The 15,092-nt window shown below is 40.8% G+C and overlaps 2 protein-coding genes across 5 annotated transcripts in view; both read right to left on the bottom strand.

The window, feature by feature from the left end:
* Window positions 1-15,092, bottom strand: part of beta4GalNAcTA (beta1,4-N-acetylgalactosaminyltransferase A) — a 37,489-nt gene that overhangs the window by 19,401 nt on the left and 2,996 nt on the right. The window lies entirely within an intron of this gene.
* LOC138139339 (sperm flagellar protein 2-like) lies at window positions 70-5,785 on the bottom strand. The gene has a single exon (XM_069059575.1). It carries the CDS (start codon window positions 3,845-3,847, stop codon window positions 956-958), a length of 2,892 nt encoding a protein of 963 aa, XP_068915676.1. The 5' UTR covers window positions 3,848-5,785; the 3' UTR covers window positions 70-955.

The raw sequence follows: 15,092 nt of genomic DNA, 5'->3' as shown, positions 1-15,092 counted from the left end.
TTCATCGAACACCGAACGCAATTGTATTTTGTGGATTTTTCTCGCAGAGCAACACGACAATTACCGCAACTCTTCAAGCTTTAGCAGCGTCATTTGTTGCACTAACAGACAGACCATTTGTTCTTATCTTTCCCTGAACATGTTGCCATTGATAATGACAGTTACATGGGAAATTATTGCTTACAGACCACTATCTCGTTAATTTCCAACGAATGGATGCGGTTACAAATGACAAAACAAACAAAAATAGAATTCTATCGGGCACGAACACAAAGCTTCATGCAAATTCGAATAAACGGTTTCATTTACTTAATTAATTGTTTTCATTGTCTACAAGCGGAGACGCTGTGCTGCGATGGCTTTTACGCCAAGAACCGTACCCGGGATTTTTACACCATGCACCACCACAATTACATTTGTCCCCGGAAATTAATGGAAACTGGTTGGACTATCTCTGATGAAACAGGGTTGCTGAATATACGCGCATTACGTGATAATACGCTTCAGTTGACTTTTGAGGCTGGAAAAGTTGCCACGCCCCCACTTGTCACCATTTCGCTGGAGCGGAAGGTAAATCAGATACGCACTTAATCAAATATGTCGGATTAAAATGAGTCGACGCTGTTGTCGTGCTCGATGCTGAATGTACGGAAGCATTTTCAGGTGAGATTTGTGTCCATGTGCAAAAATACGAAATTGCTGAGCTTTCCAGTACTGAAATAAGTGTTTCAAAATTATTGCTGCTTCGCCAACTCAGTCAGAAATGAATCTGGTCACACGGTATTAAATTAGAACTACACGGAGGAATCGTTGCGAAATGAAGAATTGAACTTGATACTCGTCTTGTTTTCCTTTAGGTTTTATGTCGCAAGGAATCTCGATTCTTTTTGTCAATTGTGTATGTATTTCTTTTATGTATAGGCAAAATCTTCATGATATAAAATAAAAGCTTTTATTAATCCTTTTCTGTTTCACTGATGTTTTCCAAACCGTCGTCCTTTAATTCATTCTCCATCGCGACGAATTCTTCCGGATCTAACGCGCTGTCGGGCTTGTCGTAGAGTATGCGTTTGACGAACTTGATCGGATTGTGCACCGAGAACTTGGTGGTGGTCTTGAAGAGCGCCCTCAGCGACTCACAGTTGAGGAACTCGTGCGACAACACGACATCGTTGAACTTTTCGTTTCTGCAGCCCTCGTAAATTTCGACGATTTTGTCTTTGAAAGTCTCACCACCTTCGACGTTGTCAATTTCCAAATTCCAAGACATTTCTGTGCCGACGATCACCAAAACGAGTTCCAACGGTAGGAAGTAAGCCACCGCTGTGTTGTCCCTAGCTTCGAATCCAATTTTGGCGTAAGAGAATTTGTGTTCCGTCACGATCTTTCCCTCTTCTGGTTGTTCGTAAGCTTCGGAGCCCTTTGATGTCATACTCCTTTCCCTTTCTCTGGAACTCTGGAAAGACGTCCTCTCCTGATCTACTACTTCTGTTAACGCAAAACCCTCAGAACCTTCACACTCGTCGAAGATTTTGTCGATCAAGAGACTCACAGCTTTCTTCGCAATCATGACGGTCTCCTCGTGTTCTTTCGGTTTTCGTTCGAACAGAATCCTGTCTTCTAGAATATCACTCACGAAAGTTCTTCCCGTTTTATCATCGTAACAGATGAACTTTCCCAAAGACAATTCCAACGCTTTGGTGAAACCCGCCACGGGGTCTTCGTCTTTGCAAAAATCTAGCAACATTGCTGTCCAGTTGAACTCGTTCTCATCCGTTTGATACATTTTGAAGATTATAGATTTCAAACGCTCCAACTGTACATCTTCTTGTTCTTCGAACCAAAAAGTGATCGTGTCGTATTCCTCACGTGTCACTCGTTCGGTGAGAAGAGGATCATACTCCCGGAATTGTCTCGTTACCTCCATCAGTTGTTCTCTGGTCGGAAAAGGAAACATCAAATTGCATACGATAAAGTCTTTCCAGTAGAGATATTTTTCGTCGTCGAAAAGTCTCTTCAGCAACGCGTTTAAGGTAGAGGTCGACAAGTTGCGCCACAATTTTGGAGTGTCTGTTTCTTCTTCTATGTCATCCTGGTAGAGAATATCTTGGATGAGTAACAGAAAAGTTTTCCTCATTATGTAACCGATGTGAGCCAAATCGAACAACACTTTAACCATGAACTCTATCTGTTCGATTTTGAAAGCTCCTTCTTTGGGGTCTTCCGGAACCTCCAGACTTTCCGGAAACAACATCACCTGGATCTGAGCCAACTGATCGCCTTCGAACATCAATTCCGGGTGAATTATCACTACCTGTTCCACCGACTGCAACAACAACTTGCATGCTTTGTGCACACTCGCGAGTTCATTCTCGTATCTGATACTAATATTGTCGTAAATTTCTTCGAAGATTCTCTTGATCCACAAGATGACGTCGTCGAATCGATTGAACGCTTCGTTCCTGATTATATTCAGATGAACATTCATCCTTGCAATTTCTCCATTTATCGCGCACTGCCACTCCTCGAAAATTCTACCCGCGTTCTCTTTCACGTCTTCATCCGGTCCGAATTTCTTCATGTGACCTTTGGAACCCGTCTTTTTCGCTTTCTTCTTTTTCTTCTCTTTCTTCTCCTTCGCCTTTGGATTGAAGATTTTCTTCATGTCGTTCAAGGGTTTCAAAGCCAGAGGTTTCATGCTGTCGAGAAACGCCAAACCCACGTTTTTACTTTCTTCGATGTACTTGTGAAACTCGGTCCGGTCGTCGTTAACACTGTCAATTTCCACGAAGAGATTGTTGAACTTTTCGCTTTGTTTATCGTCACATTCGTACTTCGGCAGAAGTACTTTGTGGAACTCGTAACCTTCTTTTATCGACTTGATAATCACGGCGATGTAATAGTCTGACAAAAACTGCAGAGTGTCGACCAATCGGTCGACTTCCAACTGAAACGCGATCGCCGAATTGTTCGTCATCTGGCAAAACTGATGATAGAGCCAGTTCTGTCGGATAAAGTTCCTCCGCTCCTCTTCGGACTCCTGCATTTTGGTATCACAAATCCCCAACAATTTCTCTTTAATCTCGTCGATCCTGCAAAACAGTTCGGACTTGGTTTCGGGATCGTTACGTAACTCCAGATCGATGTCGTTGAGAGTTTTTTGAAATTCCCTCAAGTAGTACTGTTTTTGATCCGGTAGCACTATGAAGTCGTTCATGGTGTCTCTCGTTTTCGCCAAAAATGGAACGATGTCGTGTAGCAAGACTCTCTTGTTGAAAAACAGGTCTTTAAAATTCTTCACGTAATTTGTCTCAAAGTTGTCCCAAAGAATCGCGATTGCCAACTCCACCTCTGCAGGTATCGGCAAGTTGACGTACTCCCAATCCGGTTCGCCCGCTCTAGGCTCCGGAAGCTCTTCCTCTTCCACTTTCTCGACACTCGGAACTTGGATCTCCTCGTCTTCGTGCCCCAGTTCTTCATGCTCATTTTTATGTTTACCATTCTTGCCTTTCTTTCCCTTCTTACTCTTCCCAGATTTTTTCGATTTCGATGACTTTGACGATTTCTTTCCTTTCGAACCCTTCGATTTCTTCCCTTTCGACCCCTTGGTTTTCTTTCCTTTCGATCCCTTCGATTTCTTTCCCTTGGATTTCTTACTGCTCTTCCCACTCGTTTTCATCTCGCTCTTGCTTCCCTTACCCTTCTTCTTTTTCTTCTTACCCTTCTTCCCTTTCTTACCCTTTTTGGTAATCTTGTGATCTCCCACTTCCAACATTGCTTCTTTGTACCTCTCGCCGAAAATCTCTACCGACGTCTTCCACGGTAAACTGTAGTCGCCTATTATCATCTTGGCAAGACATTTAATAGTATCCGAATTAAACTCTTCGTACTGTAAGACATAAAAACACCCTTGGTCGCAATAAAATTTCTCTAAACTGTCTTTCTTCTCCAATTCCTCGAATACTGGAATCGGATAGTCTTGATTTTCGTCATCCTCTTCCCACCTTTATGGTTCCCCTTCTTATTTTTCTTTCCCTTATTACTCTTCCCAGATTTTTTCAATTTCGACGATTTCATCACTTCGTTTCATTCCCTTTCAATTCGAATATTTTTCATTTTCCACTATAACGATTACTATTCCAAACTTTATTACATTACCGATGCTATCGTAAATTTTTTAGCGGTTTCATGTCACGGCCTCAAGCAATCCAAGGCAACGCTTTCATTATCTTCATCGTGTCTATTGATTTTGTGATTATGGGAGTGTAGTAATAACGCAATAAAGAAAATTGGAGTGCTCACACGATTAATATCTACTTAAAAACCAACTCCCAAATTACTTTCTCAGATTCCTTGGTAATTGTCTTTTGATTCGAGGCAACAACTCCCAACATTTTTTCAGCCGTACGTCCTTTGTCACGTGGTGAGGCGGCGCGCATTGTCCTGTTGGAGTGCGCTAAAAGCGAAACGCTCGCCTCAATTTCCCAGATAGAGGGAACAAAGTCTGGCCAATTTAAATATTGCCGTGGCGGTTTTTATTTTCAATTTTTTAATTTAACACCCCTCCAACCGACAGCGGCGGTAATTCGAGCGCGCCCTCGTCGTAACTTCCCGTTAATTGGACGGTGTATTTCGATTCCATTGATGGGTTGGTTTCGTTTTGGCGGCGGCGCCGGGCGACCGATAATCATCTCGAAGTCTTCGATGCGGCTCTGCCCCCGCGCAAAACGCCAACGCCGCATCCGCGGGGTGATTAACGGAACGCACCTCACGACGTCGCCGCCACCGCCGTCCGGTAATTACGTGACAGACCTTGGAGGAAATTAGCATTATTACACGAACCTTCCGCATTTTAATGCGCCAACTTTTCATTTATTTCCATGGAAAAAGGTGGCCCATGGATCCGGTCATGAATTATTGAACGGCACGAAGGAAACGCTGCTAATTCGAAAGGTTCGATGGAATCTCGACCCGGACAAAGATAATAAGTAAACAGAATAAAAGTCCCGTGCTGGGGGACTTGTTCTGGACGATTAAAAACTAATCAATAAAGTCGCCCTTGCGTTTCGCTTACTCTTTTCATTAACCCCTGCGGCTCTACCTCTTCCCCAACACAAACTTCTGTTACGCCACTCGATAAGCGAGTCGCCTTCTTATTTATTAATCAGATACAGACCGGCCAAAAATTTCGTATTGATCGACGCTTTCTGACGACAAACGACTCATCCATTATAGAACGGGTCGACGTATATCTCGCAGATAGCGCCAAGATCGAGAATTATTATTTATCGCGAGGACGTGAGCGCGATAAGGGATCTAGGGCCCCAGCAAAATTTGCCTCTCGCCCATTCTGTAATCGAATGGAATTCAACCACAGATGTCTCAGGTGACTCTTACGGGCGCGTTGTACACTCAACTCAACTTCTTATGTCACTGTCACTTCTCAACCAGAAACTAGCAAGCATTATAACTGCAATAATATAAACTACAAGATATTAAATTGTTATCCTTAAGAGACAACCGTTATTTAAATTGCACACTTGGTGTGTGCCTTGGTTCCCACCGCAGCCGGCTGCGAGGAACGTTTTTTTTTTCCGATGCGGTGTAGTGAGTTCTCCTCCCTTGACGCGACGTCATTAGGTTAATGACAGCAGAAGGATTGGAAAAAAATGAAATACGAACGAAAAGTAAAATCGATTAGAGATACCGAAAGGAGGTGGATATTAAAATTTGTTAGGTGAAAAAGTAGATACGAAGTTCTAAACCATTGAAAAATGAGCTTGAGAAAGATGAACAAAAAGAAAATTTGGAAAAATTACAGAAATAGAAGGAAAGTTCACAAAACACTTCAAAATAAATACCTACTAGAGCAAGTTTATGTTGAGAACTGAAGTGAAGAAGTATTCTACAAGAATATTTAGAAGAGAAAAAGAAAAGAACACGAAAAGAAACTGCAGAAAGAGAAATATGTTTCAAACAGGCCTAACTTGAAGAAAGAATAAGACGAAAAAGGAACAAGAAATAATGTTGTTATTTATAGTTGCTATTTATAGTTCGAAACGGAAATAGAAAAGCAACTGGAGAAAGCTGTAGGAAATTTGGTGAAAAAGATAGCTTGTAAATGAAACAGAAAAAAATAGGTCAGAGAAAAAAAAGACGAGACGTAGAAAAAGTGAAGATAAGCCAGACCAAAATCGATGCGGTGCAGTGAGCTCGGCCGCCTAGACGCGACCCACAAAACCAAACGACAACTCGTCTGGCGTCGTTATTAGGTCAAAGGCGGCAGCCACTGATGTCGCCAGTTTACCACCGGCGCTCCCTGTCCCCGTGAAGCTGTACGTTTGGCTCTTTATTCCCGCCGCCTCCGCGCGCCATTCTGCAGTTCGGCGCGGATCCCCAGTCGATGATTCCCGATCCCGGCCTTAACAACCGTAAATTAATTCGGCGGGATTTAGTCGAGGCCATTCCCAGGTGACAAAGTGGGGCCTTAACCCATTAAAAAACCTTTAAGCGTGTTCGAACGAGCCGTTTTAGAGAGTTTTTATGGGCACTCCGGGGAAGTGGCGTCATCCCTGCGGCGATTAAACCTCCGACGTGCGCCGGCACTGCCTGCAACTCTTTTTCTGTCCAGTCGATAAACAATCGCATGTCCGTAATGGCGCGGCGCTCTTTTCGGGGCACAAAGGGTTGTTTTCGCCCCGATTAATTCATGGCGAAACAATCGAGTCGGTATTGACCCCGATCGAACACCCTAATTAGAGGCGCCATTTTTAGTCCGGCTATTGTTGGCGGCGAACCTTTTCTCTTTGATCGCGACGTTAACAGTTTCCGCAGTGTATTAAAGCTCGCCCGGAGTTATCGGACCTCGCGTCGGGGCCACCCGGAACATTCCCAAAGAAGATTACACCGGAAAAATGCGCGACGGGATGTTCCCAAAACAAAATAAGTCTGGAAAGCTCCGTTAAACGCGCAATTTTCTTACTGTAGATTTTCTCCCGCGGAAACGCCTTCATAATCCTGCAACTCCAACTTTGGGGGAAAAATTAAGTCGGGCGTAATGTAATTAAATCGTTGCCATTTTTACCTGGCTCGCTACAAAGAGACTAGAAACGTGAGTTTTAAAAAGCGTTTAATTAAATTGGACCGTGTTATTAGCTTGCGCCAACATGCGAGGGTGGTAGGGTCGGCCGACGTGCACGCAACGGTCGGCCGAGGCTTGTTTGATCTTGTTGCAAACTCGCGGTTCATAATCGCGTTGTAAACAGCATCAAAGGCGGTGTGCGAAAACGTAAACTGCCACGCTGTGAAGCTGATGCGCTTCCAGGGAAGATTCAATCCGACATGTGTATTGCATGTTACAAAATTTATCGGTTCAGCGGAAGATGGTGTAAGACAGAATCCATCAGACTGTGCAACTACATCACTTTCAAATCTCGTACAACAAGAATTCCGAGTCATCTGGAATTTATGAGCGCAGAATTCTTCCAGAGGGTGATATTTAATAAATAAAATAGAACGACACATTTTTGTATCTAGCACAAGGTAATTTGTCATCGATAGCTCTACGCATGTGAAAATTAACGACAATGATTGTAGCCTTGGATCAGATAATAAAAATTGATTATTACCAATTACCACGAGTCGGCTAAATCTGTATTAGCAGAAAATCGATACGCCCATTTAACATGTCTAAAAATACATTTTTCATTCGTCAGATTTAATTAACGCATTTGGAATTATGAAAATGGATTAGAAACATACTGCAAGAAGTGGAGTGACTCAGGGGTGAAACTACGCCCTACTACATTTTTTAATTATTGGTGAAACAGTATGAAATTACAATACACACAAGATAATCAAATTGAAATCATTTTATCTACGTCCGTACGATATATTCAATTTATCCCACTCATTCAGACAGGTAATCGCTTACCGAGCGGTCCTATATAAAATTTCGTGGGCAATTCAAATGATACATTATTATCGCACTTAGGTGATTACACAAACTCGGCCCTGTTGTGCAAACTTCACGTGATAATGATGTCGATATCGCACTCGTCGCGCAATTAACCATTATCGCATGGTTGCTTTAGACACTAATGCATTTGGTGCCACAACGCTGACGCTTTATGAAAGTATCATCACTGAACAATAATCACTGGGGGTTAAATTTGGTGAATAGGAGGGACATGTTTTCTTTGTGAGCTTATAAAAAAAAAAATCCCCTGATGTAGAAGAAGATTTTACTTTTTCACGATTTGGAAAAACTCTTGTTACTTCGACTGGTTGTTTTTTAAACCCAAAAAACTTTTGAATTTTGGTCGATAAAGTTTTTGACGAGAAAGCATCCCTAGTGATAATTTAAGCAAGATAATGATCCAAACGTTCGTCTAGCTTGTTAGAAATCAGTTCAGTGTTGTGGGTCGACTTTCACACTTTCCTGATTTAAGTCCCATTGAAAACATGTGGGATTATGTTGATGGTTTAATCGAAGGCTGGAATTGTACCAATTTAGATCAACGTTTCAAGACAATACTTGAGATAAACTTTGCCTACACTTAGAACTCTATGAATCCTCAAAACGCTAGAGGTTATCACGTTCAATGGAGTTTTATTTGTTAATTTAAGAAAATTTCTTTTCCTGCTTAATCGTTTATTTTCTCTTCGAATCCATATTGGAAAAAGCAAACTTCTCTACATCTGCCTCTTTATCTGTCCAACTGTTCAACTGTTCTATACAACCACCGCTAGTTCTTAATTTGTATTTTTAGAATCTGCGTCTCTAATAGGTCTATTATTGTATTCTTCTAAAAAACATTTTATCAATATTTCAGTGTATTATTGTCATTTACACCAAAAAACTTCCAATATTAATGTTGAAACTCTTTTTTAACATATGTTGCAGATGTAGTTGCATCCGTTACCTTGAATTACCAATTAATACAAAATTCCCTAGAATTTGATTTTTTTTTTTTATTTAACACAAGGGTGCAAATTCTAAAAAATTACATAAAAAACTCGTTTTATAAGGGCTTTGGCGCACTCGTCCCATACAAAACTCCCCTACAGTTTTACACTTGGGACTCGTGCGCCAAATCAACCCTTATAAAACTCGTTCTTTAATATACTATTACCTACTCGGCGCAGGTAATCTATTTTTCTTTCTCTTTGTAACGTCACTCATTAGAACCCGTTCCTGCTGGTACACGGTTATTGCTATTAATTATTATTATTATAATGCGGTCGTTGCAGAAGTGCAACCGTTGCGCATCCGACCTTTTGCATATTTCACGGCGAGACTTGAAGCTCTTCCGTTCGAAGCGGAAACAATTCGGGGAACATTTGAATATTTCAGTATTTAGTGAGCCGGCCCAATTACTCTTTGTTCGTTTAAATGTCGCATTTTGTCCCAACATCCATGATTGATAATGACACGTCGCAAGAGAACAAATTACGTCGCGTTGCGGAACATCCGGCTCCCGGCAAATGTTTACTTCTGTGCCAGTTAAACCCGACCGAAATTAATAAGTGAATGGTAAAAATGGGCGATCTTGGGGGCGTACATCGAGATCTTGTCGGCGGCGGCCGCCCATTAATCCCGCACCGTCTGTTCTGCAATGCACAAACTCCCGTGGCAGTAATCAGTGTTTATGGTTAATTCCTTGACGCAAAGCGGCAAATTTCAGGGAAAATTTCTAATTTAATTCGGCCGTGCCCCGTTACGGGCCAATGAAAACCGTTCCGTGCACGTTATCCGAATTTATCTGGTTGGTAAATAAAATTTTCAGTTTTTTCCCAGACGTGGAAAGTCGACGTTTCTTTGTTTTACATGTACCGGGGAGTTGCGAGTCGTTCTTGAATTTTTCACAAACACGCTCCGAACCTGAGGGGAATTAGATCACCCCCAGGGCTCCCCGATACTCTATTACCTAATTCAATACATTCCGGATCGGTCCCATTATCCCATCGGGCCGATAAAGCGCATGAATCTTTGATGCCACTTCGCTTAGCAACAAAAAGAATATGGAGCTGTACGCCTCGCTCCGTTGACATTTGTCAGGCCTCGCCTACGCCTGTCACAATCTCGCTCAAACCGGATGACTTCTTCAAGGCCGCTGATCGCTTCGTCAATTCCGTCTTCATCTCTCTGGAGCCCCGCTTACACCTGTCACAATCTTGCGGAAGCGGATGACTTCTTTCAGACCGTTAATCACGTCACCAATTCCACCTAGGTCTCTCTGAGGCCCCGCCTACATCTGTCACAGTCTCGCGGAAGCGGCTACTGATCACTTCACCAATTCCGTCTGCATTTCTCTGAGGCCCCGCTTATACCTATCACAATCGCACGAAAGCGGATGACTTCTTCCAGACCGTTGATCTCTTCACCAATTCCACCTAGGTCTCTCTTAGGCCCCGCCTACACCTGTCACTTCCGCAATTTCATCTAGATCTCTCTCAGGACCCTCCTACATCTGTCACAGCCCCGCGAAAGCAGATGATTTCTTCGACAGTGCTAATCCCTTCACCATTCCGTCTACATCTATCTGAGGCCCCGCCTACACCCGTCACAATCTCACGGCAGCGGATGACTTCTTCAAGGCCACTGATCACTTTACCAATTCCATCTAGGTCTCTCTCAGGCCCCGCCTACACCTGTCACAGTCTCGCGGAAGCCATTGCCTCAAAACGTACGCTAATGACTTTGTTAATTCTATTGCAGAAAGCAATTCTGTGCTCGCAACCTCTCTAACGCAGACGAAGTGATTTTCCTGGATTGAATTGTTATTTATTCAAGTCGGCAAGCACTTTTCCGGGCTGGGAAAGCGCGGACCGAACGACTTGAAAAAATCGTTCTTGCTTTGTATTTCAAACGTCCTGTCTTAATAGCCTCCTTTATATTTCCACCACCACATGAATAATGAATCGTTGTAATTATTTTTTCGAGGGGAGATATTTAAAATCTGGCGAATCTCGCGTGAAACGTTTTATTTCGCTTATCGAACGGTCTTAAGTCGGTGCAAACATGCGACCAAACTAATTACTCACTCTGTATATTTCGTTGAAGTTTTCACGAAACAGGTAGAGCGGTCGCGGGATCAACATGGGGGCTTAAATTATGCAACAGTACACTAAATGTAAATGGGACGTCGTACGTCTTCCTGGTGGATGCGGGAGCGATTGTTGGGCTCTCAAAAGGACCTCACTGTTGTCTCACCCCCGTATTCAAATACGGTGTAAATTAAATTATCAACAATTTCGGGGGCGCAGCGTAATGGATGACCCACATCAAGAGTGTTTTCTTTTGTTCGGTGAAGACAGAGACGTTGGCCGACACAAAACAAAACGCTTATCACCGCCTAATTAAAGTTTATGTCACCGTCGCCAAAACCGAATGTTGTAAAGACGGAAATGATCCAGCGGAAGTCACTTAGGGTCGGTGGGTTATTTATTTTATGGTGTGTCTCCACGAGATGCGTAAAAAGTGTCGTTATTTTTATGGTTTATGACGGCGTTCCAACTCGACCAAATCGCTTTACAAAATGATCATTCAACATACCCAAGATAATAATTAACTGAACAAAATAGTATATTACACTATAAGTGATGAAAGTGCCTGATTTTTCAACGAGCAATACATGATATACTCTCGAGCACCAGCGAGTGAGGATAGTTATGCGAGTTGAAAAATCGCACTTCGATCACGAACATTGTATACTATTTTTTCCTACATCGTTTATGAAAGAGTCTCAATTTTAAATTTCTTTATAATTATTTTACTCCCCTATTTTTTTAATTTTCCGGATCTGGAGTTTCAATTAATGCAAATAACATAGTTTTAAATTTTTATGTTAATAAGTAGGTAGTTGATTGTTAAATAAATTTTCCTCACTAGTGAGTTTACTTTCTCCATTTTCCTCACTAGTGATGCAAACGCCTACTTTCCTCACTAAATTGAGTGATGAAAGTATCATTTTCATAATCGATGATGGGAAAACAATCTTTCAAGTGTATATTTAAATGATCATTTGAACAATCGGTAAAAAATATTATAAGTCTTTGATTTGATGTGTTAAGAGCTGTTTTGTCTGGAATAAAGAATTCGAATGGACATTCAACCAATGGCATACGTAATGATTCTCAGGTGTTAATTACAGTCAAATAAAATTTTATTAACACAATAAATTGTTTTTGTACCGAATTCTGTCGTAAGTTCGTGCGTTGCAGTAGTTTGAATAAAAATTCATGGTTTGTTGCTTTCTTTTATTATCCTGTTTCGTTGCCTTAACGTAAATAGCAATACAAACTTACTTTGTAGTTGTACCCAAGAACAAATTTAAATTTTCGCGCCACACAGGTACTAATTTTCTACGCGTAGTAATCTAGTTACTATTCTGTCAACGAAAGACTTGGTGGAAATGCATATTGATGAGTCGCAGGCGGCTCTTATTCATTTTTCAGAATTAAAACTCGTCAAAATTTAATCTCTACATTAAAGATCTCATCAAATCCGAGATTGTCTGTGTCACAAGTGTCATTTTTTGACATTCCTCATCGCCCCGTTAGCGTTGAGTAATAACAGCTGAGCGGGAGCGAGATTTGAAATCTTGCGGATTTAACCACAACCAAATTACCCTGAGGGAAGAGTCCTAAAATCCTGTTATTAAAAATAATAAAGTCGCTAGTCCCTTCCTTGTGAAACGTGAAACTTACATAAAACCCGACCCGTGGGCCCCTCCTCCGACTGAAGTATTTTTTCGCAGCACAATTAGATCGAGGCCCGAGAGTGCGACCGAACCCGACAAGTCACCTGCCCATTATAAATTTTCGTCAATTTGTCCGACAACCGCGTTGGCTCTATTTATAAAGCGTGCCGTGACAATTGTTGCCAACTTTAATTATAAAACGTTAAATTTGAGTTTTTCGGCTCGCCGCCGGAAGAAGAGATCAAGAGCGCCGAATCGCCCCCACGATTATTAGGCCGCTCTTATCAAGTTTCATTCGAAAATGACTTCGACCTCATGTAATTCCTGCAATTACGCCGAACAACGAGACGGAACTCGCGGAAGGGGGCGAAGATTGCGGCGGCCATCAATAAAGCGCCCTTTACGCGATTCCACCTGACCAAACGTCATCTATCACGGGCGCCCTCTTGGCCTCCCCGGATAAATCATCGTCTGAGCGACGTATCATGTTCGAGAGGAATTTCATTAGGGTGGCAGCGCGAATTGTTTCGAAGTCTTTGGGTTGTGGAGGGCCCCCCTGAATAAAATAATAACCATCGGGAGGATCACGCCGGAGGAACTGCAAATTTGCCTTTCCATACGAAAAAAGTCAGTTCGTTGATTGATTCGTACAACTATAATTGAGAAGCTGTCAATTGGACTTTTAGTTGTCTCACAGAAGACAAATTGCTTCGCATCTCGAGTAACATAATATGAATGACGTAAATTTATAACTTCCAATTCATACTCATCTCAATCAACCTAGTTGAAGTATGCTCCGCTATGTGGTCAAAAACCACATTAGTTACTGACGTAACTGACCCACTTTTTGTTTGACACTTAAAATCGAATGGATCAATCTACGAGTCGAGTTTTATTTTTCCCCACCCAAAACTCAGCTGCTGGTATGACTGACTCAATTTGAATTTGACAATTAAAACCGTATGAATCAATCTACGAGTCGACTTTTGTTTTACACAGCTAACTCCACTCTCGAATTTTTTGTGTTATGTATCCTGAACAATCAAAGCATTTGGAGCTTTACATTGTATAATTGATTATATTAAATTTTAACAACGAAAGCTCTGTTGAAGAGGGCTGATTGTTCCGCTTGCTTATTTTTATTTTCCTTATTTTCTTTATTTTGTCTTCCTACTATTCTAATTCAATTTTGATACAAATATTTCAATTTTCATTGCAGGTGTAAACCTCTACTATCAATAATATGTATGTATATATTTTTTTAATTGTAGTTCCCAAAAGGACAACATTTATTAGCAATTTTTGCACACACGAGGCTTGATAAATTTATTTTTCGCAAGGTGTGAGTAGGGGAAATTGGGCTAAAACGGGCCCACAAGGTGCAACAGGACTTATTTTTATTTTCACTCAATAACATACGCTATCTGGAATAATTTGGAAATATTTATTTAGATGATTTTGGTAGCAGTGTTTACATTCGCAGTGTTTTTTTTATTTTATTTTGTTGACTCTTGACGTATTGTTAAAATATACCTCATAAACCACATTTCTCAGTATAGTCATTGTTGTTTGTTCTTTTCATTGTTTTGTCAAATAATGAATGACGTTTAATTCCAAAATCTGGAGCAAATTCATCGTGATTCTTGACAGTTCAAAAAATATAACTACATATATGAAAAGAAACATAACGCTCAGTTTGGAGAAAAAAGGACAATGCTAGAACCAATACAAAATCGATGTTGAAGAAAAAAAAAAAGAAAATCGACAAACTTGAAATCAGCTGAATCAAAACCATTAGTAAAAATAATCATTCATTTATTTCAATATTACTGAAAATATAGAATTAAAATTGTCAAGTATATTTGCACCATAATATTTGTAGCACTTTTCATGTAGGTATTTCTTTGATTTTTGCCAAAGATTCCGTTTCGTTCCGGCTCCCCTATGGTGTTATACAGACCGATTCACATAACTTTCCGACCGTAACGAAATTTAAATACAGCCAGCAATACGTTTTTCATTCATAACGTAATCCAAAAACATGAGTTATTTTAAAGTTTTGTATGGTTTGGACATTCCTCACAAAAGCCTCAATTACAAAAATTTTAAAATGAAAGTAATCGACAATATTTTTGTTTATTTAAGAAACTGACTCATCATATATCTATATCATATCGATCCTTTCGTCATTGGAGGACATTTTAATTAACAAAAATTATTTCAGAATTATACAAAAAGGAACTGTCAAGTATGTAATTGTCAATAGTGCCAGGAGTGTCCAGATTTCATAGTAAATAAAGGTATCAAATTATCACTGAATAACGTATTACTGGTTACATTTAAATTTCGTTAGGGTTGGAAAGTTATGTGAATCAGTCTGTATATCTA

This window comes from Tenebrio molitor, chromosome 9, assembly GCF_963966145.1.
Source record: "Tenebrio molitor chromosome 9, icTenMoli1.1, whole genome shotgun sequence".
Lineage (NCBI taxonomy): Eukaryota > Metazoa > Arthropoda > Insecta > Coleoptera > Tenebrionidae > Tenebrio > Tenebrio molitor.
The sequence above is the reverse complement of the archived record's forward strand: the minus strand, read 5'-3'. Positions and strand labels throughout refer to the sequence as shown.

Bases quoted from the DNA above. Each gene is read 5' to 3' on its own strand.
- LOC138139339 (XM_069059575.1), bottom strand. From the start codon at position 3,847: ATGATAATAGGCGACTACAGTTTACCGTGGAAGACGTCGGTAGAGATT.